Raw genomic sequence first — 25,233 nt, 5'->3', positions numbered from 1 at the left:
AAGTAAAAAATGCAGTATTTGTCTTTCTGAGCCTATCTTATGTCACTTAACATGCTGTTCTCCAGTTCTATCCATTTCCCTGCAAATGACATAATATCCTTCTTCTTCTTGACTGACTAAAACTCCACAGGTTCTATATACATTTTCTTTATCCATTCATCTGTAGATGACCGCCTGGGCTGATGTCATAATTTGACTACTTGTGAGTGTTGCTGTCATAAACACAGGTATGCAGGTATCTCTGTCATAAACTGACTTTGATTCTTTGGGGTATACACCCAAAAATGAAATAGATATATCCTCTCATATCGTACTTTGAAATTTTGAGGGGCCTCTATACTGATTCCCTCATCCTCTCATTCCAGGTCTCTGCACATCTTGCCTGTTCTGTCTCCCATTCGGTTGTCTTCATCACCAACACGTTGCATAAAGATGAGTGACAGGAATCCAAGATCTCTCAATCCACTCCACTTTCCATCTACTTACACAACTTTTCCTTCAATCCCAACTTGGACATCCTCTTGCACCCCTTCCTCCCCTTTTGACAAGGGGGTCATGCTGTATATGAATCATCTAAGCAAGGAGGAGCTACAAATATTCAAGAAGCTGTTACTGGATGAACACTTGCTGCCTCATGTGGACCACGTCAGGTGGCGCCAGCTGAAGACGGCCAGTTGGGCAGAGGTGGTTCATCTCTTGACAGAATACCTCCATGGAAGGCTAGCTTGGGATGTGACTTTCAGCATTTTGAACAAAATGAACAAGAAAACAATTTGTTCCCTGGTACAAAAGGAGCTAAAAAGTAAGTGATAATACGGTACATAGATAGGGTGGGCTTGGGGCTAAAGAAATACTGACTGCCATGGGACGTATTGTTCACCTGCGTAAGAGAAGAGTAAAGTCACAGTGGATCTAATCCAAAGACAAAAGCTGTTACAATGCATTTTGAATTTTAAAAGATGTAATTACTACTACTACTACTACTACTGCTACTACTACTACTACTACTACTACTGCTGCTGCTGCTGCTGCTGCTGCTGCTGCTACTACTAATTATGTGTGTGTATGTGCATTTGGATGCCCACAAAGGCCTGAAGAAGGTATCAGATAGATCTCCTGGACAGAAAATTAGAAGCCACCTAGTACATGTGCAGGGAACCAAACTCAGGTCCTCTAGAAGAGCAGCAAGTGTACATAACTGCTGAGCCATCTCTCTGGCCCCTTATAGTGTGTAATTTTTAAAACTTAACCAGATAGTCTTTGATTAAAGATAGAAGCCTAGGGTGCAGCTCAGCTGGTGCTTGCCCAGCATGTACAATCCCCAGCACCACATAAACCAGGTATGGTGGTGCACACCTGTAATCCCAGCATGATGGAGGTGGAGGCAGGAGGATCAGAAGTTCAAGATCGTCTTTGGCTACATGGCGAGTTTGTTGTACATGAGGACACCATCTCAAAAGATGTAGAAAAGGACAAGGCAGCAAGATGGGAAAATTATATGCTTTGTTGTGTGTTAGTTAATAGGAATACACTCTGAGAAATATATCACTGAGTTTTTTCATTATTGTGTGAACATCACAGGGTATATTTGTCCAAACGGACATCACCAGATCATGTGGTATTACAGGACCACATCCTATATGTAGTCCACTGTTGACAAAATGCTGTAATACGTACGGCACATGGTAATGCCACAAAAAGGGAGAAGAAAGGTGGTACAGGCATGTGGGTATCAGAAGTAAATATTTAAGGCAAGAATATTAAAGGTTAAAAAGGATTTATTGGCGATAAAGTGGGCAGTTCCATGGGGGGATATGCCTATTTTTGTCTGCCAGTAACATTTCTAATATATGCAGAGCCAAACTTAACTACTGAATTGAAAATAAATGAATAAGCCTATTAACACAGCACGAGATGCTAGCCTAGTTCTCCCAACACCCGGCATTCCAAGTGGTTATTTTTTCTTACTGGTAGAAATGGACATAATATGAACTGTATCGTTTTTTTGGAGATAGCATCTCATTATGTTGCCCTGGCTGGCCTGGATCTCTCTATGTAGACCAGGCTGGACTTGAACTCACATAGCTCCACCTGCCTCCTGACTGCTGGGATTAAAGGTGTGCATCACCGTACACAGAAAACTGAATAATATTTAAATATAAACAGAAAGCTAGCATCTGGCTTTTCTGTCTCCCTAGCCGTGACCATCCCATCAATGGGCTTGGTGCCTGTGTGTGACAGGTGCTCAAATAGTTCATGGACACCAAATAATGGGTTGTGAAGAGGAACTTGTTTTGGGTAAGGTGGCCAGGGAAGTGAATAGTCCTCATGGAGGAAGTGATGCCAAGCCTGGGACCTAACAACTGCGGAAATAGCTAGTCCTGTGAAAAGAAAGGAGAGTACATAGAAAAGAAAAATCAGAGGCTGGGGGTGGGGAGAGAAATCTTTTATTGTTCAGAAACATCGCATGTTATTAACTAGGACCTCATGAGAAAAGGAAAGAGAGAAAGAAACAGAAACAGACCCAAGTGACCCGCGTTATTCATGGATTCCATATTTGTAGATATGCCTACTCTTTCTAAAACGAATGCTTGCAAGGACTCGAGGTCCTTCGGTAGACCTGAGCAGAGAAGCGGTCAGCTGGATTTCACAGTTGCGTTTTCTATGTATGGCCAAGCTTCCCATGGCTGAGCTTTTGACTGCCGTTTCCCACTGCAGACATTTTTAATTTACAGAATAAACAACAGTAATCTTTATTGAAATGGTTTGCCTCCTAGCTGTTATCGGTGCACAAAGGTTTTACTCTTGAGCTGTTTTGATGCGTTCACAGAGGGAAGCCCATCCCCAGATAACAGAGTCCTGGAGGATACTTAACATAGACATGCTTGGGTCTGAAGCCCCGGGGGCAACCTCAATTCCAGAACCAGCTTCTCAGTGAGTTCAAACAGCACATAACAGTTTACGGATAGAATGCACATTACACCAGGCCATGCAAATTCATTCCAGTGGATCAGTCATTTCTTTATTTTATTTTGTTATTTTTATTTTTGTGTGCACAAGGGTATTGTCTGCATGTAAGTGCACCCGTGCCATGCAATGCCCATGGAGGTCAGAAGAGGGCATCAGATTCCTAGCTGCCATGTGGGTGGCTAGGAACTGAACCCAGGTCCTCTGCAAGAGCAGTCAGTACTCTTAAATGCTGAGTCATCTCCCCAGTCCTGGAACAGTCATTTCTTATCTATTCCAGGCCTTCTACATACTTTGGAACCAGAGATCATCAATCTAAGAGAAACATCAATCAGTTTGGAGAAAGAAGAGTCTGGTATGTGGTCATGTTGGGGAAATCTGGTAAAAAAAAAGGGGGGGTTGAAATGAGGAGCTTGGTGGCCATCACAGCAGGTTGTACATTGAGTGGTTAGTATCTTTTCTACTCATCATTACATGTAATGATAAAACCGGTGTTTGTAGATTCACCTGACTATAGGAAGCCCAGTCTCCATCCCAGCTGGTGATAATATCTCAAACTCCATCATCATAACCTCATTCCCCTCTTCCTCATGGCTCAGTCCTTTGTGGAACTTGATGAACAACTGCTCCTTTGAACAGTAACCATCTTCACCCCAGGCTGCTTTGAGTGTAGGGTGTCCCTGCTTGCCCACATGGGCAGGAGAAGAAGGCTTATTTTCAAATGCTTCCAGAAAAACTCCTAGAACTGAGTTCAAGGAATGAACAAAGGTCTTATTAGCCAACAAAACATTCCAGTTAATTAAGATAAGCTCATGTACAGTTATCTCTCAATATTTATGGGGAATTTTTAAAATATTTTATTTATTATTTATCACTTTTGTATGTGTATGAGTGTATTGCCCGTATGCATGTAAGTGCACCCATATAGACCTACTCTTACAATCTTTCCACCCCCTCTTCCACATCATCTCTGAGCCATGGGTGGGTGAGGTTTAATATAGGAGTTCTACCCAGGGAAATGCACTTTGCAGTCTCTTATTCCCTAAAACTTAGCCAGCTGTGGCCTTCTGTGTGCATGGCACGCTGTTGTGTGAGGAAGCTTCACTGGTGAGAGTTGGGGGATGCACTAGTATTCTCTCTACCCCGTTCTGCTATGTTTCCCGAGCCTTAGGCGCAGAGGTTCCACTGTAGATGCTGATGCTGGGTTTTTGTCTGATTGAGTCAGCATGGGTGTTGTGCACAGTGTTACCATTGCTTCAAGTTAATGCGAGCAAGTTCCCAGAGGCCTGGAAGACCATTTCCTAATATTCATGCCCCAACCCTGGCTCTTGCAGTCTTTCTGCTTTCTGTTCCTTAGTGGTTTCTGAGCTGTGGGTGGGTGAGGTTTCATTTGGTCAGTGTTTTTATAGGGCAGTAAAAGTAACTGGAACAGCTGGGTTCATCATAGCTCAGCTGTTGTGAACAGTGCTGTCATAGGCATGGATGAGGAAGTATCTGTGTATCATGATGCTCAGCCCAGTCAAAGGGCTTGAGGGTAGGAATAGGGGTTTTCCAAGGGGACGATTTGAGTGGTTGCCCAAGTAGGAATGGTTAAGAGGCAAGTATGATAGGCATCTTTGATCTGAAAATTTGGTGCGCATTTATTGTGTGTAGTTATGGGTTTCATAAGGATGTTTTCAGCAACTATATCATGCACTTCATGTTCCACCCAATGTCCCACAATGCTTTCCTTCCCCTCCCTTCCCCCTCCCTTTAATCCTTCTCATTTCCCTAGACAGTTTCACGTCTACTTTTGTGCCATATGTATGTGATTTTATGTGTCTATTTGAAATCTCTAAATAATCTCTCATAAATGAGGTCATCAGGCTTGGCAGAAATCACCTTTGCCAGCTGAACCATCTCATTGACCCCAACCTTAGACATTTATTTACTGTTTTTCTAAGTTTATTTAATTTTTATGCATATGAATGTATTGCCTATATGTGTGCAGATGCACGGTGTCATGCAATTCTCACAGAGGTCAGAAAAGGGTGTCAGATTCTCCTGGAATTGGTGTTATGAATGGTTGTTAGCTGTCATGTGGGTCCTGGGGACCAAACTCAGATCCTCTGCAAGAGCAGTCGGTGCTCCTAACCACTAAGCCAGCTCTCTAGCTCTGTTTGCTGTTGTTTAATCAATGCAGTGTGTTGCAGAATGCTGTCCTCTGAGCATAACAGCCTTCATCTTCATCACAGCAGCTGTGGCTACTTGCAAAAGACCTGCAAGGTCAGGCCTATTGACTCTTGATGTTCCCTTGTCAAAAAAGGAGGCGTGGGGAGGGTCATTGAACCCTCACCTAAGATTCTGGCAGCTCCTCCTGCGTGTTTCTGCAATTCTGAGAAACTTGATTTTCCTAACCAAAATTTAGAAGCTTTCTGTTAACTGAAAACCTCTTTGTTAACTGACCTGTCTCTGGTCTGGTGTAACTATGGTGATCTGATATAACTAAGGTTATTGACTGTGCCCCTGGCATGATGTAATTGTTATTTTAAGCTGTATAAACCCTGCTCCGCCTCTCCTCAGGGTCAAGAGTTCTTTCTGATGACAGTCCCTCTCCACCACTAGCTATTATTGACTAAAGGACTTTTAATTCCACTATCACTATGTGGCATTCTGTGCCTGACACTCAGTATTACAAGAAAAAGATTCTTTGCTAACTTCATACAAAATGATATTTAAAATTAAATAAAAGGTACTTTAAAAGGAAAATAAAAAGGTGTGTAAAGATACAATCATACAGTGGAGGTTAGAGTGGATTTCATGGCTGGCTTTCTTGTTTTATCAGTGCTCAGAAAAACTGTGATGATGATCTCTGTATTTCCCATCTTCCCAACTCTAGATAAATTACTGAAATACAAACAACATGTGATAGAAGAGAACCTACCCATATGGAACAAGACTGTTTGGCCTGCAAACCAAGCAGACTACTTGTACAGAGATGTAAAGAAATACATGGAGCTGTTGCCGTGTCTCTTTCTGCCCCAAAGTCCCCAGGGTCGACAGCCTAAAACCGTGGTTATACACGGAATTCCTGGTATTGGAAAAACAACCCTGGCCAGAAAGGTGATGGTGACGTGGGCGCGAAGTGAATTCTACACCCACAAATTCAAGTATGCCTTGTATTTCCACTGCCAAGAACTGAATTGGGCAGGAAAGCGCAGCTTCTCTGAGCTGATAGAACACCAAAGGCTTGAGTCTCGGGCTCTCGTGTCCAAAATTTTATCCAAACCAGATCAACTTCTGCTCCTGTTTGATGGCTTTGAGGAACTCACATCTTCCCTCACTGAAAGACCAGAGGGTTTGAGTGATGACTGGAGCCAGAAAATGCCTGGGTCTGTGCTCCTGAGCAGTCTGCTAAGCAAAAGGATGCTCCCGGAGGCCACGCTTCTGATAATGATAAGACCAACCTCCTGGCCATCACTTAAACCCTTAATGAAACATCCCTGTCATGTCACCCTTACAGGATTTAGTAGGACCGAAATAATCAAGTATTTCAGGGCCTATTTCAGACACACAGCGATAGCTAATCGAGTTGTGGATTTTGTTGTGGAAAACAGCATTCTTGTGGCTCTGTGTCGGGTCCCTGCGGTGTGCTGGGTGGCATGCCGTTGTCTGAATGAGCAAATGAAGAAAATGATAAATCTCATAAAGGCGTTTCCAAATGTAACGTCTGTGTTGGTCCTGTATCTGGCCACCTTGTTTCCAACAATATTTACAAACCTTTCCAACCAGAATCACCAAGAGCAGCTGGAGGGTCTGTGTCACGTGGCTGCCCAGGGCATGTGGAACATGAAGTGGGTGTTTGAGAAGAAAGACTTTCAACGAGTCATGGTGGAAGAGATGAGCATCGACACCTTTCTTCAAGTGAATATTCTTCGAAAGATCAAAGGTCAAGAAGACCGTTACGTGTTTGCTCTGTTTATTTTCCAGGAATTTTTTGCCTCCTTGTTTTACGTCCTCTATTTCCCAAAAAGACTCAGACAGTATCACCTATTGGGCCGTATGGAAATCCAGGGTCTGGTGGCGGGACCTTCAATAGGCAAAACCTGCCTGACTCAGATGGCCCTGTTCCTGTTTGGCCTTTTAAATGCAGCCTGTGCTCACATTGTGGAGAAATCCTTTAGCTGCAAGTTGTCCTTGGGAAACAAGTCAAAGATCGTACGAGTCATGACGCAGTTGAACAAACACGAAGCGCCTTCGGTGTGCTGCGGGGTTCCACAGTTGTTTTACTGCCTGGCTGAAATCGGGGAGGAGGCCTTCGCACGTAGCGCACTGTTGGGTTATCGGACAGCTTCTTTGAATATCCTGGCCCATGAAGACCTTCAAGCATCCGCGTTTTGCCTTAAGCGCTGTCGAGATTTGCAGAAAATGGAACTGTCTCTCTCAGAGGACTTCTCCAAGGAGCTCTGGCCTGTTTCAGCAGGTTCCCCCAGTGCCACTGAGTGAGTGCTGGTCTCTTTGATGGCAGCCTGCTCTAACCAAGGACCTTACTTCTGGGGAATTGGGAGATCAATCCTGTTTACTTTGGTGTTTCTTTTTTTTTTTTTTTAGAAAAACCCTGTAGCCCCCACTAGCCTGGAACTCATTATATAGATCGGGCTGGCCTCACTCAGAGTTCTGCCTGCCTCTGCCTCCTGTGAATCCATGTCGTGCAATGCCCACAGAAATCAGAAGAGGGTGTTGGATCCTCTGGAACTGGAGTTACAGGTGGTTGTCAGCCACCACGTGGGTGCTGGGAATTAAATCCACGAGCAACCAGTGCTCTTAAGGACTGGGCCATCTCTCCAGCCCCCACTGCTACTTCATAAAATTACATTTTATATATCTATCCTGGGTGTGGGTACGGGCATGTGCATGCTAGGGTACATATGGAAGTCAGAGAACAACACAAGAATCCATTCTCTCCTTCCACCATGTGGGCCCAGGGATCTACCCAGGTCATCCAGTTTGGCAGCAAGCACCTTTACCCACTGAGATATCTTGCTGGCCCCAGAAATCCTGTTACTTTGAGGGTGAGGTTTGTGAAGTTCCAAACCTTTCTAACCTCTGGTTTGTACAGTGCATCGATATTAAAGAGTCCTGGGCTTCCTTTCTTAGTTTTTCTTGAGTTTGACCTCTAACCATAGGCCCTTATCTCTTTCCTCCCTCTCACGTAGAACGAAGGAGAAGGAAATGCATTTGGCCTGGTGGCAAGATGTCTGCTCTGTGTTCAGAACAAATTATGGTTTGGAAGTCCTGACAGTGACAGACTGTGTCATGGAGAACCTATTCATGAAAGTTTTTACTGATGCCCTGAAACAGCCTTGCTGTAAACTCCAAAAGCTATAGTAAGTATCAGACTAGTTTCTTTTCTGTTGCTGTGATAAACACCCTAAAAGCAACTTGAGGGCAAAGGGGTTTATTTTGGCTCACAGTTCCAGAGTGATAGAGTCCATCATGATGAGGAAGACCTGACAACAGGTGGGGAAAGACATTAAGAGCAGGAACAGGAAGTGGATGACCACACCCCCCCTACCCCCACCCACACCCACACCCGGGAAGAAAACAGGAAGTGGGGCCAGGAAGTAACACTTCCAAGTCTGCCCTCAGCAACATACTTCCTCCTAAAAGTTCCATAACCTCTCCAAACAGCAGCACCAACTTAGGACCAAGTATTCAAACATGAGAGTCTCTGGGGGACACTGCACTTTCAAACCAGTTTCTCAGTACAAGCGATCACAGGTCCCAGATGACAGTGACTGCTCCTGGTTGGAAGGAAGTCCATGGAAACATCTGTTCCCATTCAGCTCCCGTGTTCCTTCCCCATTCACACTAGACCTGCATGAAGCATACATGTTCATGAAGCACACATGTTCAACTGCTTTAATTATGGCATCATTTTTCATGGGTTTCTTCTTTATATTTGTTGCTTTGAATTATCATAGTAGGTAATGGGTTTCATGATGGCATTTCCATACAGATGTTCTTTGATTATTGTGTCTGTTTACATTTGTATGTGTACATATGTGTGTATGTGCTTGTGGAGCCCAGAGGTCTATGTCAAATGTCTCTATCACTCTTCACCTTTTTGGTTTTTTTAGAGACAGGGTCTCCCACTAAACCCGGAGCTCACTGATTCAGCTGGGCTGATTGGCCAACGAATCCCGGGGACCCTCCTCTCTGTCTCTCTAGCACTGGGATTACAGGCCACCCTGCTTTTTCATGTGGGTTCTGAGGGAACAAACCCAGTTCTTCGTGCTTGAGCAGCAAACACTTCACCCACTCAACCATTTCCCCAGCCCTGGTTTCACTCTTCTTTAAAGCTCATTGTGGGGCTGAAGAGATGGCTCAGCAGTTAAGAGCACTGGCTGATCTTGCAGAGGACCCGGGTTCAGTTCCCAGCACCCACATGGCAGCTAATAACTGTCTGTATCTCCAGTTCCAGGGGATCTGATGTCCTCTACATACCTCCATGGGCACTGTGTGACACAGGTGCACTTACATGCAGACAGTCCACTCATACACATAAAAGCTCATTGGTATTCACTTGTACATGTGTCACATTTTCTTTTATCCATTCATCTGTTGATGGGTGCAACATGTTTAGCTTTTGGCAGGAGGTCCAAGGGACTATTAATGTGTACAGAGAGTGAATTTGAGTTGCTTGATGAATGAAGTCCCATGCTGGCCTCCACACACACATACACATGTACACATGAACTTGCACATACATACACAAACACACACAAACATCCATATTTGCACACACATGCATACAAACACATGCGTGCACATACACATACAAATGCCAAAACATACACATGTATACATACACATAAAATACAGAAACATACACATATAACACACACAAACAGAAAAACATACATACACATAAATATACATACACACAAGCACACATACAACATCTATGTACACATATGCACACAAATATATATACACAACATATGTACACATGTGTAAACAAATGTATACGCAGAAGCACATGCATGTATGCACATATATACAATCACATACATACACACAAACCTATTCGTGCACATACAACACATACATATACACAAACACACAGACACACAAAAGTGGTGGAGAGAGCTCCCTTGGTAATCAGATGTACTTCCCTCTCCAGTTTAAAGCATGTGGGTCGTATGTTGCATGAAGATTTTCTCTGTGTTTTGACTGAAAATCAGCATCTGAGACAGCTGAAAATAGAGTCCACAGAATTGGGACAGGAGGCCATGAGATCCCTTTGCTCAGCACTGAAATCAGCCCAGTGTCCCCTGAAGTATCTAAGGTAAGGGCTGAGCCTAGAACTTGAGTGGAGGCGCATGGGTGGGCGGTCCTGCAAAGCAGGTGGTGTGTGCGCTGGCTGCCGGCAGCTTCCTCTCCTTAGCCACTATTACTGTCATTCAGCGTTCACGATGCAGTCTGAGTTCATTTCCTGTGGCCAATACCCAGAAATGGGGTTTCCGGATGATATGTTAGTTCTTTTATTTATTTATTTTTTTTAGAAATTAATTTTTAAGTATTTTATTGAGTAGTTGTACATTTCATGCAACAATTCTCATTAGTTTTTAATTGTGCATGTCTACAGGCATGTGCACATGTGTATGTGTGCCCACAGAGGCCTAAAGCATCAGATCCCAATATGGGTGTGGGGAATTGAACTTGGGTCTTCTGCAAGAACAGTACATGCTCTTAACTGCTGAGCCATCTCTTCAGCCCTTTCCCTCCTGATTATTGGCATATATTTATAGTGCATGGTAGTAGGTTTCATAAGGACATTTTACATGGTATATAATATGATTTGAGCACACACACACACATACACACACACACACACACACACGCGCGCGCCTTGTTATAGGAATTAACCCGAGACTGACCTGGCCTTCAAGAAGACTCAAACGACACTTAGAATGATGAGGAAGTTATTGTTTATATGTGCTAGCCCCAGACTGGGCTACCCTGCTCCAGAGAAACCAAGGCCCCAACCATAAATACACAGGGTTGTTTTTTTAGGATTTTTCACATCCTTTAACAGTAATTATATTGGTAGATTTGAGACTTCCGGTACAGAAGTGTACATGCCCCTCAGGTTACTATAGGAAATTTAGACAGCATTTCACAAAGAAGCAAATATTTCAGGCAAGTGTGGGGTTATGACACTTACCTATAATATGCTAATACTAGTACAATCTTAGTTATTTTAACAAATAAGACACATGTAGCAGGTGCTTCCTGAAAGGCCACTGCAAGAGGGAGCATTATCCAAGGTTCTCACAGATGGCAGTTTTTGAGGTTGTCTGCCGTGTCTTACTTAGCCTGAGGCTGAGCTCAGAGGGGCCTCTATGACTTGAAGATTCCAAAGTCCTGTTAAGCCTACATGTATCAATAAGCACACTTATAATTAGGAGTTCCTAGGGTTTTTGTCAATTACATTTGTTAGAACTTACTCATCTACCACATAGAACAAAGTTATATTGAGGTCAAAGTTCATTAGTTCCACATTAGGTTAATATTTCCTCATCAGCCTCATTAGCATTTGACACTGTTCCTGGGGAGACATGAACAAACATCTACTCACCCCGAATAGGGAACGAATAATGGGCCAAAGTACCAATACAAAGTCCAACTTGGGGAACCAATGAGTTTATTGAGGTTACTTACAGGAGTATAAGTTAGAGGTTTATTAGAGGACCAGGGACAACCCAAAGGCATCTTGCACCACAAAAGCCCACCCCAGCACGGAACCCTAGAGCTCTCTGCACAGTTTACAGGTCAGAGAGTCTCCGGGGAAACTAAACTGGTCTGAGTTTCTTCACTGCCCCTGTGACCTTGGGGGAGGAGATGTCATGCATCTGGTCAGTTTCAGGGACTTCTTATGTTCTTGAGACTATGATTTGGTTACTTCCTGAGTTTGGATAAACCTCCCTTTACAATTTCTTAGTCTTAACAAACCTTCCTGTAAAACTTCTTGAGTCTTAATGAGCCTCCCTTCAGGTTTCAAGTCAGTCTTAAATTGCTACACAATATCTACTGCCTCCCTTATCTCCTTCCTCCCTCTCCCCATTAGTCTTTCCCCTAAACAGTCTGACTTCTTTGATGTCCTATATACATACATGATTTTATGTATCTGTAAAAATCTAGAATCCCGGGCTGGAGAGATGGGCCAGCTGTTAAGAGCTCTGGCTGCTCTTGCAGAGGACCCAGGTTCGAATCCAAGCACTCTTACGGCGGCTGATAACTGTCTATAACTCCAGTTCCAGGGAATCTAACATCCTCTTCTGACCTCCAAGGGTATTGCACATCGTGGATGCACTTACATACGTGCAGGCAATACACTCATACACATGAAAATAAATATAATAAAATATTTTTAAAATTTAGAATCCCCAAACGAGAGAAAACATGCAGTATTTGAGACTGACTTAATTCACTTAAATGGTAATTGTCAGTTTATCAGTTTCCTTGCAAGTGACATAAATGTATTTTTCCTTATGGCTGAATAAAATTCCACTGTGTATATACCACATTTCCTTTATCTCTTCCTCTGTTGCTAGGCACCAGGTCAGTTCTGTAACTTAACTATTTATAGTACTTCAATAAATGTTGATGTCCACATATCTCTGTGAGATGTTGACTTAGTCTCATTAGATGGTATAGCTGAGTCATACGGTAGAACATTGTTTTAGTTGTTACTGTTTTTCCTTAGGAATCACCATACTAATTTCACAATGGCTGGGCTAGTTATTTATTAATTTTTGAGGAGACTTCACGTGTGATTATTAACATCACCATCAACAGTGTATGAGGGTCTCCTTTTCTCCACATCCACTTGTCACCTTCTGTAAATGTACCCTTTTTATAGGTCACTCCAATTTTTCAGGTTTTGAAAAGTAGTTGTTTTTAATTTTTTTCAGAATTTCATACATGAGTATTTTCTTTGCATGATTTCCATCCTTCCCAGGCCCCAACCAACTCATCACATGACCCCCAACTCCCTTTCAATTTCCTATCCTCATCTTTGATTGTTATTATTACCTATAGATACATACATTTATAAATATTTATACATATACATGCATGTATAAAATTCACCAAGTCCATTTAGTGGTGCTTGTGTGTACCTGTGTTTAAGGCTTCCCAGTCAGGATTAGATAACCTCTCATGGAGCTAGTTCCCTGAGAAACGGATTCCATCTCCCTCAGCCGCCTTTGATTGCCTGTAGCTCCGTCATCTTGAGGTGGGACCCCATGAAACTTTCCCTGTCCACCTTGGCATGTCAACTGGTTTTGCCATTATTCAGATTTCATTAGACCACCACACTGTGAGACTCCATTGGTGCAGCTTCCCTTATCATGTCTAGAATGAATTAACTAGCAGCAGAACCTTGTGGCTCTGGCTCCTACAATCTTTCTTCCCCGTTGTCTATGATGTTCCTTGAGACTTAGGTCACATTGTCGATGTGTCACTTAGAGCTGGGCATCTTGCAGTCACTTGTTTTCTACATTTGACTAGTTGGATGACTTGAGTTTTTTAAAGAAAATAATATTTAGTGAATATCTGTTATTGCGTGAACTACATTGTCTTCATATCCCCAACAACTTTATGAGGTTAGCATTAAACTCATTTACAGATGAAAAACTTAAATTTCACAGAGGTGAAGTTACTTGTTCAAGTATGTAATCAGGCTCGAATTACATACCAAGCTGATCCAAATTCCACATGTGCTCACTTTTCATTATAAACACGCAGAGGATAATTGAATGAGGAAAAGCTGATTAACCTGGGGCAGTGGATGCTGTGTTGTCTGCCAGTCTCTTAGGGCTGAGAGAATGGACCTAAATTTTTTTTCAAATAAAAAATTTTATTGAGAATTTCATACATGCATATAAGGTTTTTTGATCAAATCCACTCCCACTCCCTCCCCTCCAACTCCTCCCATATCTCCCCATCACTGTTTTCTGACAACTTCATGCACTTTTTTTTCCAAATGAGGCTTTTTGCTTCTCTAACATTCCCCTCTCTGGAGAGGTAACTCTAAAATCTTATAAGAATTAGATAAAAGCTTTCAAATACTTTTGATATTTTTGGCCTTTGGAACAGAGTATATTGCTAAGACCCCCAAAGACATTTTGACTTTTAGCCAAGAAACTGGCTACAATTCTTTGCGGTCTTTTTACCCTAACCGCCTAGCCAATTCCTACCTCCTATTCTTATCACACCATCCTCTGAAGAGGTTACCCAAATTGCCAATAGGGAATCTGGATGCAGACCACTGGCTTCATCCATGCTGAACAGGGATGCAGGGTGTGGCAATTGGGGTACCCCTTCAGTGGGCCTATCTAAAAGACTCCTAAATTGCATAACTCTTATCTGTAGGGTGAAAAGAAAGTCCTTGACTGGTAAATAGATGTGAAGGAGAAGTAAAGGCAAGAGTAGTTAGAATTACAAGTTCTAGACAGGGATCCAGAAAAAAGTCAGAACTGATCAAATTTCAAATGTTCACATCAGAGTCCATTGGACTTTCTTGATGGATTACTTGAATTTTTTTAAATACAATTTGACATTGTTCTAGATTTGTCGAACAAATGTAGATGTAGAAAGTTTCAGTCTCCAAGGAGAGCTGGAGCCCATTCAAAGCAGCATTTGACATCGGATTTTTAAACACTCAGGAATTTTGTGGATCCAGCTGTTAAATGGCATTTTTCTAAAGACAGTGTCTTCCTGTAGCCCCAGATGGCCTGGAACTCACTATGTAGACCAGGCTGGCTTCTATCTCACAGAGATTTCCCTGTGCCTGCCTCCTGAGTGGTGGGATTAAAGGCGTGTGCCACCATGCCCAGCTTTAAATGGCATTACAAAGTAAATCAGGAGGTTAAATAAATGACTCAGTGGTTAAGAGCATTGGCAGCTCTTCCAGAGAACCCAGGTTTGGTTCTCAGCATCCACATGGTGGCTAACACCATCCATAATACCAGCTCCAGGGGCTCCAGCGCCCTCGCCTGGCTCCTGTGGGCATTGCATGCATGTGGTACACTTACATCCATACAGGTAAAATGCTCATACACACACAAAAAAATCTTTAAAATAAATAGGGGCTGAAGAGATGGCTCAGCAGTTAAGAGCACTGGCTATTTTTGAAGAGAACCAGGGTTTGGTTCCCAGCACCCACATGGCACCTATCAACCATCTAAAATTCCAGTTCTAGGGGATCCAAGGCCTCTTCTGGCCCCCTCAGGCACGGCAAGCATATACCATTCAGACAAAGCACTCATACACATAAAATTCTTTAATTTTAGTGTTTAGGGTTGGCTGTAATGTAGCTCAGTTTGTAGACTGCTTGCCTAACAGGCACAAATCCCTGTTAAATCTCCAGCACCACCATGGTGGTACATGCCTGTTATTCTAGCACTTGGGGGAAGGAGGGGGTGTCAGGAGGATCAAAAGTTCAAGGTCATCTATCCTCAGCTATATAGTAAGGCCAGCCAGGGCTACATGAGACTGTGTCTCAGAAATAAAGTATTAGGGCTAGAGAGAGATAGCCCAGTAGTTAAGAGCACTGACTGCTCTTACAGAAGACCTAGGTTCAGTTCTCAGGACCCACATGGCAGCTCACATCTGTAACTCCAGTTCCAGGGCATCCAGTGCCCTCTTATGGCCTCCATGGGCACTGCATGGCACAGGTGCACTTAGATAGATGTAGACAATGCATTTATACACAATAAATAAATGAATTAATAAATAAATGCTAAAATGCTAAATAAATAAATTTAAAACAAGGTGTTATTGGGCAGGGGGTGTAGCTCATTTTGATCCCAGCACTGCCCCCAAATTCATGATTTTAAAGTATATTCCTGACTCACAGGTCATATAATGCCAAATGGAAGATTGAATTTGACCTGGGGTCATCACCTGCCAACACCTAGTCTGCGTCTTTGAGGTTGCTGATGTGTGCTGAGTGTATACTAGAGAAATTCTATGTGGTGAGGTCCTGCTGCAAGCCTCCTCCAACCTCCCCAGAGACTTCACACTGCAACTTAAGATCAGTCATGGTGGGAGTCTTTACACCATAGTTATTGACAGGCACCTGCTACCATTGAGTGTATCTATGATCCATACACCACACAGAAGTTTAGTACCCCCTTACTGTCTTTCTGTGAGTTATTTCCTCAACAAAATCTGTGAATCCTCTGTCACCAACTGTGTATTTTATCATTTTTTACTGTGTATGAATGTGTGACTGTTTGACTGTATGTGCATCACATATACGCAGGTACCTGTGGAAGCCAGAAGAGGGCATTGGATCCCCTGGAGCTGAAGTTGCAGGTGGTTGCGGGCCACTATGTGGCTTCTGGGAACTGAACCCTTGTCCTCTGCAAGTGCAGCCAGTGCTCTTAACCATTGAGCCATCTCTGCAGGCCCTATCTAAAAGTTTTTATAAGCAGTCCAACTTGAGACTGAAACTTAAGCCTGACAAGATGGCAGGCAGTATGTGACTTAGGAACAGCTATCACATGGCTGGACGGACGGTAGGTTAGCAAATTAAAGTTTTAAAGGCAGTTGTTTCAAGGGCTAAAAAGAGACCCCTATAGGGCCAGTGACAGGGCTCAGCGTATAAATAACTTCCTGCCAAGCCTGACAACCTGAGTTCAATTCCCAAGACCCACATAGTGGAAGGAGAGAACAACTCCCATGAATTGTTCTCTGACCTCCCACGTGCGAGTGCACAGGATGTCACGCGTGCACACACACACACACACACACACACAAATAAAATGTTTTAAAAGAGACCCTGGGAAGTTAGACTGATTGCCCAACAGGCACAAAGCCCTGTTTAACTGTATCCCCAACTGTTACCCTAATCCAACTGGCTACAGACCAAATGTGTGTGTTTTTCTATCGGTAACAGGAATAGAATACCTAACTTGATGAAACTTTATACACTGAGGAGTTAGAAGTAGCCTTGACCCTCATTCTGGGGAAAAAATAAGAATGTGAGACAGAGAGGACGGTTGTGTGGCTCTGTGCTGGATGGTCAACTTTACACATCCGAGACCCACATAGTGGAAGGAGAGAACAACTCCCACAAGTTCTATTGAATTTATAATTCAATAGAACTTCCTCCACCAGACTGGCCTGTGGACATTCCTGTGAGGCATTTTCTTAATTGTTGAATGGTAGAGGAAGGCACAGCCCACTGTGGGTGATGTCACCCCTGGGCAGGTTATATAAGAAAGCAGGCTGAGCACAGGTTAGGGGAGCAAGCCAGTAAGTAGCGTCCCTCCATGGTCTCTGCTTCAGCTCCTGCCTCCAGATTCTTTTCCTGAGTTCCTGCCCCGACTTCCCTCAAGCATGAACTGTGATGGATACATGCAAGCCCACTAAACCTTTTCCTCCCCAAGTTTGTTTTGGTCAAATCATTTTAATCACAGAAATGGAAAGCAAACTAGAATAAACTCCAAGACTGTTTGCCTCAGGAGCTAAGGTTCGACCTGTGTGTGACTTCTCCAGCTTGGGGAGCTGCACCGCCCAATCTAGAGACTGGATTGATTTTGCCAGTGATCTGCAGAGGAACACAAACCTGAAGACTCTGATGCTGAGAAATAACTGCCTGGAAAAGTTTGGGATGTATTACCTGTCAGTAGGCCACCTCAGGAAGCTTGTGTAAGTCTCCTTATTGTTATCGTTGGGTGGATCAAGTGCATCTATGAGAAAATATTTCACAATAATGGGAGAAAGTGATATGTTAAACAAACATAAGTCTTATGGTTGATGTGATAATATAATTATGTGAATGAAAGTCTAGGAAAAATGAGGAGGATGAGAGACAGAGGAAAAGGAAGAGAGAGAGAGAGAGAGAGAGAGAGATATCAAGGTGTATGTTTAGGCTGAAGAGATGGTTCAGCATTTAAAAGTGCTTGCTGTTCTTCTAGAAGACCAGAGTTTGAATTACAATAAATATTTTTATACCTAGTATCCTACAATATATCATGACAATGGGTCCTGTGTGTCTACCATTCAGTTGATGAAATGGAACATTATCAATACCATATTCTCTGCCCATGGGCTGTACCCAACTCCCTGGCCTCCCTACCTTGAAGACAGCTGAACAGACTAGACTCTTTAACTGTATATTGATGTATTAGTTCCTTTTCTGTTGCTTTGATAAAACACCATAATTGAAAGGGACTCACAAAGAGAGTTTATTTTGACTAATGATTCCAGAGGGATAAGAGTTCAGAATGGAGGGGGTGGGGGCACGTGGCCAGGAGCTCAGAGCCCACCCCAGTAGACATACTTCCTCCAGCAAGGCCACATCTCCTAAACCTCCCAAAACAGCGCCACCTACCTGGGCCCGAGTGTATAAATACATGAGACTACAGGGGATATTTCTTGTTCAAATCACAATTGGCAAAATTACTACACACATACACTTAAACATGGCAGCACATAGTTTTCTATTGCCTTGTATTTTACATAGACAGTGGCATCTGCTGACCATTCTCTTTCCTGATTAATAAGTTTTTTTAATCATATGTATGTGTGTGCATTTGCATGCATGCATTGCCCACAGAGGCCAGAAGAGGGTGTCAGATCCCCTGGAGCTGGAGTTATACGTGATTGTGAAATACCTGATGTGGGTGCTGGGAACTGAGCTCAGGTCCTCTGCAAGAGCTGTATGCACTCTTAAAAGCCAAGCCTCTCCAGCCCCCTGATCCATAATTTAGTGTTCATGTACATGTAGTTGATTCTGTGGTGAGTTTCTCTTCACTACTAAATGAATAATCAATGTATCACCTGCAAGGTGAGTTTGGGCTGGTCTTTGCTACACATGTGCACAAGTGCACACATGTGCACACATACATGTATGCTGTCATGGAAATTCTGGGATGGAAGAGGTCTCATCTTCAGTCTGCCAAGCTTGCTTCCCATTTTCCCCATCTCTGGGCCCATCAGAAATATATATGGAAGTTCCCATAGCTTCAAATTCCCTATGACTCTCCTTACCCCTTTCTCCCCAACCTTATGGCCAGCAAATAGCTCTTTATTGTCTTAATTTGTACTCCAATTATTTTAAAATAATCTTTCCATTTTTAAAATTTTTCATTGCATTTATTTACATATGTGTGTGTCCATGCATGCATGCCCCAGCACACGTGTGGAGGCCAGAGGACAACTTTCAGGAGTTGATTCTCTTCTACCATGTTGGGATCAAACTCAGTTTGTCTGTCTTGGCAGCAACGGCCTTTGTCCTCTGAGCCATCGCGCCAGCCCAAAAATCTTACTGTTCAACTTAGTTTCCCTAATATGCATGCCTAGCTATGCATTTGGAGTAGCTCTCCTTTTTAGAGGATTTTATTTTTAATAATGTGTATATGTGTGTGTCTCTGTGTACCCGTGTGAAGAGGCTCTTGGACGTCAACATGAGTACTGGGAACTGAATTGAGTCCTCTGCAAGAGCAGTATGTGCTCTTAGCTACTGAGCATCTCTCTGGCCCTGTATCTCTCCCTTTCTGGTCTCTGAAATTTGTCTCCTGGGGTCATCTCTACATCTGCTATTTATTCGTTTTTCTGGTATCAATCATCTCTTTTACCACCTGTGCTAAATAGCTTTAGTGTCAACTTGATACACCTGAGAAGAGGGAGCCTCAACTGGGGAACTTCCTCCATTGGACTGGCCTGTGGCCATGTCTGTGGGGCATTTTGTTGACTGTTGATGTGGAAGGGCCCAGCCCACTATAGGCAGTGACGCCCTTGGGCAAATGGTCTTGTATAAGAAAGCAGGTTGACCACGGGCCAAGGGAGCAAGCCAGGAAGCAGCATTCCTCCATGGTCTGTGCTCCAGCCCCTGCCTCCAGGTTCCTGTCCTGAGTTCCTACTTGGGCTCCCTCAGTGATGAACTGTGTCCTGGGAGATGTGAACCAAATAAATCCTTTCCTCCCCAAGCTGGTATTAGTCAGAGTGTTTGTCACAGCAATAGAGAAGCTAACTAAGACATCGCCCTCTTAATCCTATTATGTATGTATCTTCCTAACCCCACTATTTTTTCAGTTGGTTATGCACTCACATAAAACTCAAAAGCTCTGAGAGCTGATCATAGAGCCTTAAGGAGCCTTCTGCTTCCAGAAGAAGAGTCAGGTTGAAGAAATCATCCTTCAGCACGAGACCAACAAAACAGTTCATGAAAATGAGCTAAAATTGCATCATGTCTGTGTGTCTCTCTCCCAAGGTTGGAGAACTGTAACCTCACAGAGGCGTGTTGCGAAGGCATTGCCTTCTCCCTCAGGCACAGTAAGATGCTGACCCACCTGAGCCTGGCAGAAAATGCCCTAAAGGATGCAGGAGCAAAGCATATCTGGAGCGCTTTGGAATATTTAATGTGCCCGCTGAAGAGGCTGGTGTAAGTCTCAAAGTATTGTTCTCTTAGAACTCCATGAAGGGGAGGACGGTGGTTAAGAGAGCGTTGGGAATTCATTTATGCAGTACGTGAAGCACTGTGCTAGTTTTGTCAACTTGACACAGTCTAGAATCACCTGGGAAGAGATTCTCAAAGGATTGTCTAGAGTAGGTAGGCTAGCCTGGGGACATGTCTGTGGGGCATCAGTTTCAGAGGCAAATCGAGTTCCCACCTCAGCTCTCTGAGGTGAGATGACACTTCAAACCCAGGCATGGCGCTGTTGCAGAAAACTGCATCCAGCAAGGAACCAAGCACCACTCGGAGGGCTAGGGAACTCAGGTGTCTTTAAACCAGCAAACACACAAGAGCTAGTGCTCTCACGTTCTGGGCCCCAAATCACAGTTCTTTACAGTTTTTGTCAGTTTTCCTTCATTATTTCTCAGTTGCTGCAGCATTGGTGGGTTCAAATGGCACTTACATGACCATCAACCTCAGATGGTCTCGTGACTGAGGACCACCAAGGCATTGTGAAGATTTTCAGGTTTGAAGGGCATTAAGGAATATTGAATCTTTTAATTATTTTATTTTTATTGAATTTTTCCAATTTTCATACAATATAGTTTGATGGTATTTAGATCCACTCCCCTCTCCACCCCCCTACCCCAACCCAATTTATATATAATATGGCTGTAGAATCTGATTTGTGTTCCCGAATGTCCTTTATTGTGGGCCTGTCCACTGGTCCCAACAGGAGTCCCATCCCTGTAGACACTGACTCTCCCCCTCCCAGCAGCCATCAATTGCCAAAAAGTTCCTTTGGCTGGGCTGGGATTTCTTACCCACTTCCCCATGTCTATGCTGGGATTTTGTCTGGTTTGAGCTTGCATAGGACTTGTGCATGCTGTCACCATTGCTGTGAGATCATATGAGTGAGTGACCAGCTGTCTGGAAGATTCCGTTTCCTTGTGGTCATCCAACCCCTCTGGCTTTTCCAATCTTTCTGCCTCCTCTTCCTCAGTGATCCCTGAGCCTTTGGAGACAGATGTTTGAAGTAGGTGTCCTATTCAGGGATAAGCACTCTGTGGCCTCTTGTTCTCTGCACATTGGCCAGTTGTGAGTTTCTATGTTAATCACCATCCACTGCACAGGAAACTTCTGTGATGAGAGCTGAGAGATGCAGTCATCCTATGTGCAGAGGTTGCATTGAAGATGTGCCACATTTTGAATCATTTTAATGGTTCATTTCTATTACTTTTAAAATTATTGGGGGGGGGGTGCTTATGCATGTGAGTACAATGCCCAAGGAGGCCAGAAGAGGGCATCGGATCTCCTGGAACTGGCGCTACAAGTGGCCGTGTACCACCGTATACTGGAAACCAAACTCGGGTCCTTTGCAAAGGCAGCACACTCAGTCACTGAGCCATCTCTCCAGCCCTGGAATATTGGATCTTTATCATCCCAGGTGATGCTAGCCAGAAGTCATCGCATCTGAGTGCTAACAGCACTAAACACCTTCCCAGTGATACTATGTATTTCCAAAGTCAGGTTATAATAACTACTGTGCAGATGTATCACAAATTAAATGAGGAGAAAGGTGCTAAGGACGGTGCAAGCCAAGGAGGTCTGGAAACCTTTGATCCCATGAGTTCCCGTCTCCAGTGTTCTGGGGGAGTGTTTGGCCTTTGCCAGCAGAAGGAAGTCATGAGACCTGGCTTCCTGCCTAGGGAAGAGTGTCTTGTTATTAGCACAATGGTAGCAGGATACATTTCCAGATGATACTGTTGGGCGTTTTTCTCACTCTACCATGGGTTCCTTAGATGGTTTTCCTTTAAGTGTGTGTGTTCATCACTTTTCTTATTGTTGTGACCGAATACCCAACAAGAAGCGATTTAGGGCAGGAAGGGTTTATCTTGGTTTGTGATTCAAGAAGATGGACTCCATCGTTGTGGAAAAGGCACAGTGACAGAACCATAAGCCAGCTGGTTGTGGCTGGCTGCAGTCAAGATAGGATCGGGGTAAATTAACCTAATGTGGAGCAAATAAACCTCGGCATAACTTTGTTCTGTTTGGTAGATGAGTAAGTACTAACAGATGTGTTTGAAAAGAACCTTTGGTTCTCCTAATAATAAGCCTAATAGTAAGTGTGCTTGTTGATATATGTAGAAGTAACAGTTAGGACATTGGACGCTTCTACTTGTCCCTAAATCATAAAGGCCACTTTAAGCTCAGTCTCAGGCTGAGATGGGACTAGGCAGATGACCACAAAATCACAGTCTATGATCTTAAGAAAATGTCTGCTGACAATGTGTCTTGTTTGTTAAAATGGAATTGTACTGGCATCAGCAATATATCACATTACCGGGATGTCACAACCCTTGCCCACTCTTACCCAAAATACCTGTTTTTGTAAAAACTCTGACCTTTTAAATTTCCTATAATGGCCTAAAGGGCATGTACTTCTGTGGTGGAAGTCACAAATCCACCAACATGGTCACTACCAAAGGAGGATGTGAAAAATCCTGTAAAAACCCACATGTATCTCCAAGCCAGGTCTCTGTTTCTCTGGAGCAGGAGCTCAGACTGGGGCCCAAGTGTTAAAGAAAAAAAGGAGGTTCTGGAGAGATGGCTCAGCAGTTAAGAGCACAGACTGCTCTTGCAGAGGACCTGGGTTTGATTTCCAGCATGCACATGGCGGCTAACAACCGTCTAAAACTCCAGTTCCAGGGGATCCTTCATTCTCTTCTGACCTCCATGAACACTGCATGACACAGGTGCACTTACATTCAGGCAATGCACTCATACACATAAAATAAACATAATAAATAAATTTTTTAAAAAGATAAACTTCTTCCACTTTGTGAATATGGTTGGAGCTCTCTCACTGTACTAGGCCAGTCTTGGTATAATCTTGTAACAGAACCACAGAGCCAAAAAGCAAGTGGGGCTATGAAACCTCAGACCTTGACTGGTCAGATGGCTCAGCAGGTGAAGATATTTGACAGCCTGAGTTTGATCCCCAGGACACACATGATGGAAGAAAGAACTGACTCCAGCAAAAATGTCTTCTGACCTCCACATGTGTGGGCACGTGCACACACACAAATAACCTCCCTAGTAACTCAGTTCCTCCAGCAAGGCCCTACCTCCTAAAGGTTCAACAACCTCACAAAACAATGCCACCAGCTGGGAACCAGGTGCACAAATACATGAGCGTATGAAAGACATTCACACTCAGACCACAACATGATTCTGACAGTTATTGATAGAAAATAACCTCACATTGTCTTACCCAGTAGTTTGTGGCTCATAGAACCAGAAAGAAAAGGTTACTACAGCCACACTTGTTGGTCCCTGGGTCCATTTTATTTATTTCTTTTTTTAACCTACAGAGTCCAATTAGCATGACTGGGATATTAGCAATGTACCAGTGGCTACCTTCCCCACAAAAAGTGACTCTTTCTCCCCCAGGAACCATCAGCTGTCAATAGCTCCTCCAGCTGTACTGGAATTTAATGTTTTATTCTAAATTTGAGCTCCAATCATTTTAAAATTTTTATTCCAATTTATTTAGTTAGCTATTTATTTATTTGGTTTTTTTTATAGACAAGGTCTCCCTGTAGTCCCACCTGGCCTAGAAGTCACTATGTAGACCAAGCAGCCTTGATCTTACATCTGCCTCCCAAGTGCTTAGATTTAAGGTGTAATCACCACACCTGGCTTATTTATTTTGTGTGGTGTGTGTGTACACATGCAGATATGGAGATCAAAGAACAACTTTTGGAAGTTGGTTCTCTCCTTCCACCCCATGTGTTCTAGGGATCCAACTCATCATCTGGCTTGGTGGCAAGTGCCTTTACCCGCTGAACCATCTCACCAGCCCTCCAAGACCATTGTAGCTCAGCCTTTACTTTCCCCTATACAAGCTTCATCCTCAACAAAACCTTAGGTGCAAGATAGCTTCAAATTTGTACCCCTATAGAGTCAAATTTGCATCCCCAAGTACCCCTCAGCGTGGACCCATTAGACTCTGGTCAACCTACCAAGAGTCCCCCCCACCCCCAAACAAGACTGACTCTTCCCTTCCCAGAAGCCATTGGTTGCCAATAGCTCTTCAGAGTTAGGGTTTCTTACCCACCCCCCCACACTCATACTGGGATTTTGTCTGCCTCCAGCTTGTGTGGGACTTGTGCATGCTGTCACCATTGCTGTGAGTTCATATGAGTAACTTCCCAGCTGTCTGAAAGACTCATTTCCTTGTGATCATCCACCACCTGTGGTTCCTACTATCTTCCCACCCCATCTTCCCCAATTGTCCCTGAGCCATGGGAGACAGAAGTTTGATATAGGCAGCCTCTTCAGGGATAAGCAGCCTCTTATTCTTTGCATGTTGGCCAGTTGTGGGTCTCAGTGTAAATTATCATCTGATGCATGAGACGTTTCCCTTGTGAGAGTTGAGAGATGCGTTAAGCTATGGGTATATCAATAAGTCATTAGGAATCACTTTAATACTGTATCTGTTTAGCAGAATAATAGTATTAGGCTCTCCCCTATGTCCTGTGACCTGTCCAGCCACAGGTTTAGTGTGTCTATGTCTGCGTGTGGTGTGGGAGGTGTGCATGTGCCACAGTGCATGCGTGGAGGTCAGAGGACAACTGGTAGTAATGGGTTCTCTCTTTCCACCGTGTGGGTTCCAGAGATCAAACACAGGTCATCAGCCTTAGCAGCAGGTACCTTTATCTACCGTACCATCTCACCAGCCCATCTTCCATATTTTAATATCAAGATCATAGTGAAGGAGGCACAGAGAGCTGTTGCCTACAAAAATA

General features: G+C 43.6%; 1 protein-coding gene across 1 annotated transcript in view; it reads left to right on the top strand.

The window, feature by feature from the left end:
• Positions 1–432: 432 nt before the first annotated feature.
• Positions 433–25,233, top strand: part of LOC103744840 (NACHT, LRR and PYD domains-containing protein 8) — a 34,901-nt gene continuing 10,100 nt past the window's right edge. Inside the window, exons 1-7 of the mRNA XM_017801537.1 lie at positions 433–802; positions 3,248–3,322; positions 5,846–7,448; positions 8,163–8,333; positions 10,133–10,297; positions 17,521–17,673; positions 20,240–20,410. Coding sequence (XP_017657026.1) covers positions 433–802; positions 3,248–3,322; positions 5,846–7,448; positions 8,163–8,333; positions 10,133–10,297; positions 17,521–17,673; positions 20,240–20,410 — 2,708 coding nt within the window. The remainder of the gene's footprint in view (positions 803–3,247; positions 3,323–5,845; positions 7,449–8,162; positions 8,334–10,132; positions 10,298–17,520; positions 17,674–20,239; positions 20,411–25,233) is intronic.

The sequence above is a fragment of the Nannospalax galili genome, unplaced genomic scaffold (genome assembly GCF_000622305.1).
Source record: "Nannospalax galili isolate Female #2095 unplaced genomic scaffold, S.galili_v1.0 scaffold842, whole genome shotgun sequence".
Lineage (NCBI taxonomy): Eukaryota > Metazoa > Chordata > Mammalia > Rodentia > Spalacidae > Nannospalax > Nannospalax galili.
The sequence above is the reverse complement of the archived record's forward strand: the minus strand, read 5'-3'. Positions and strand labels throughout refer to the sequence as shown.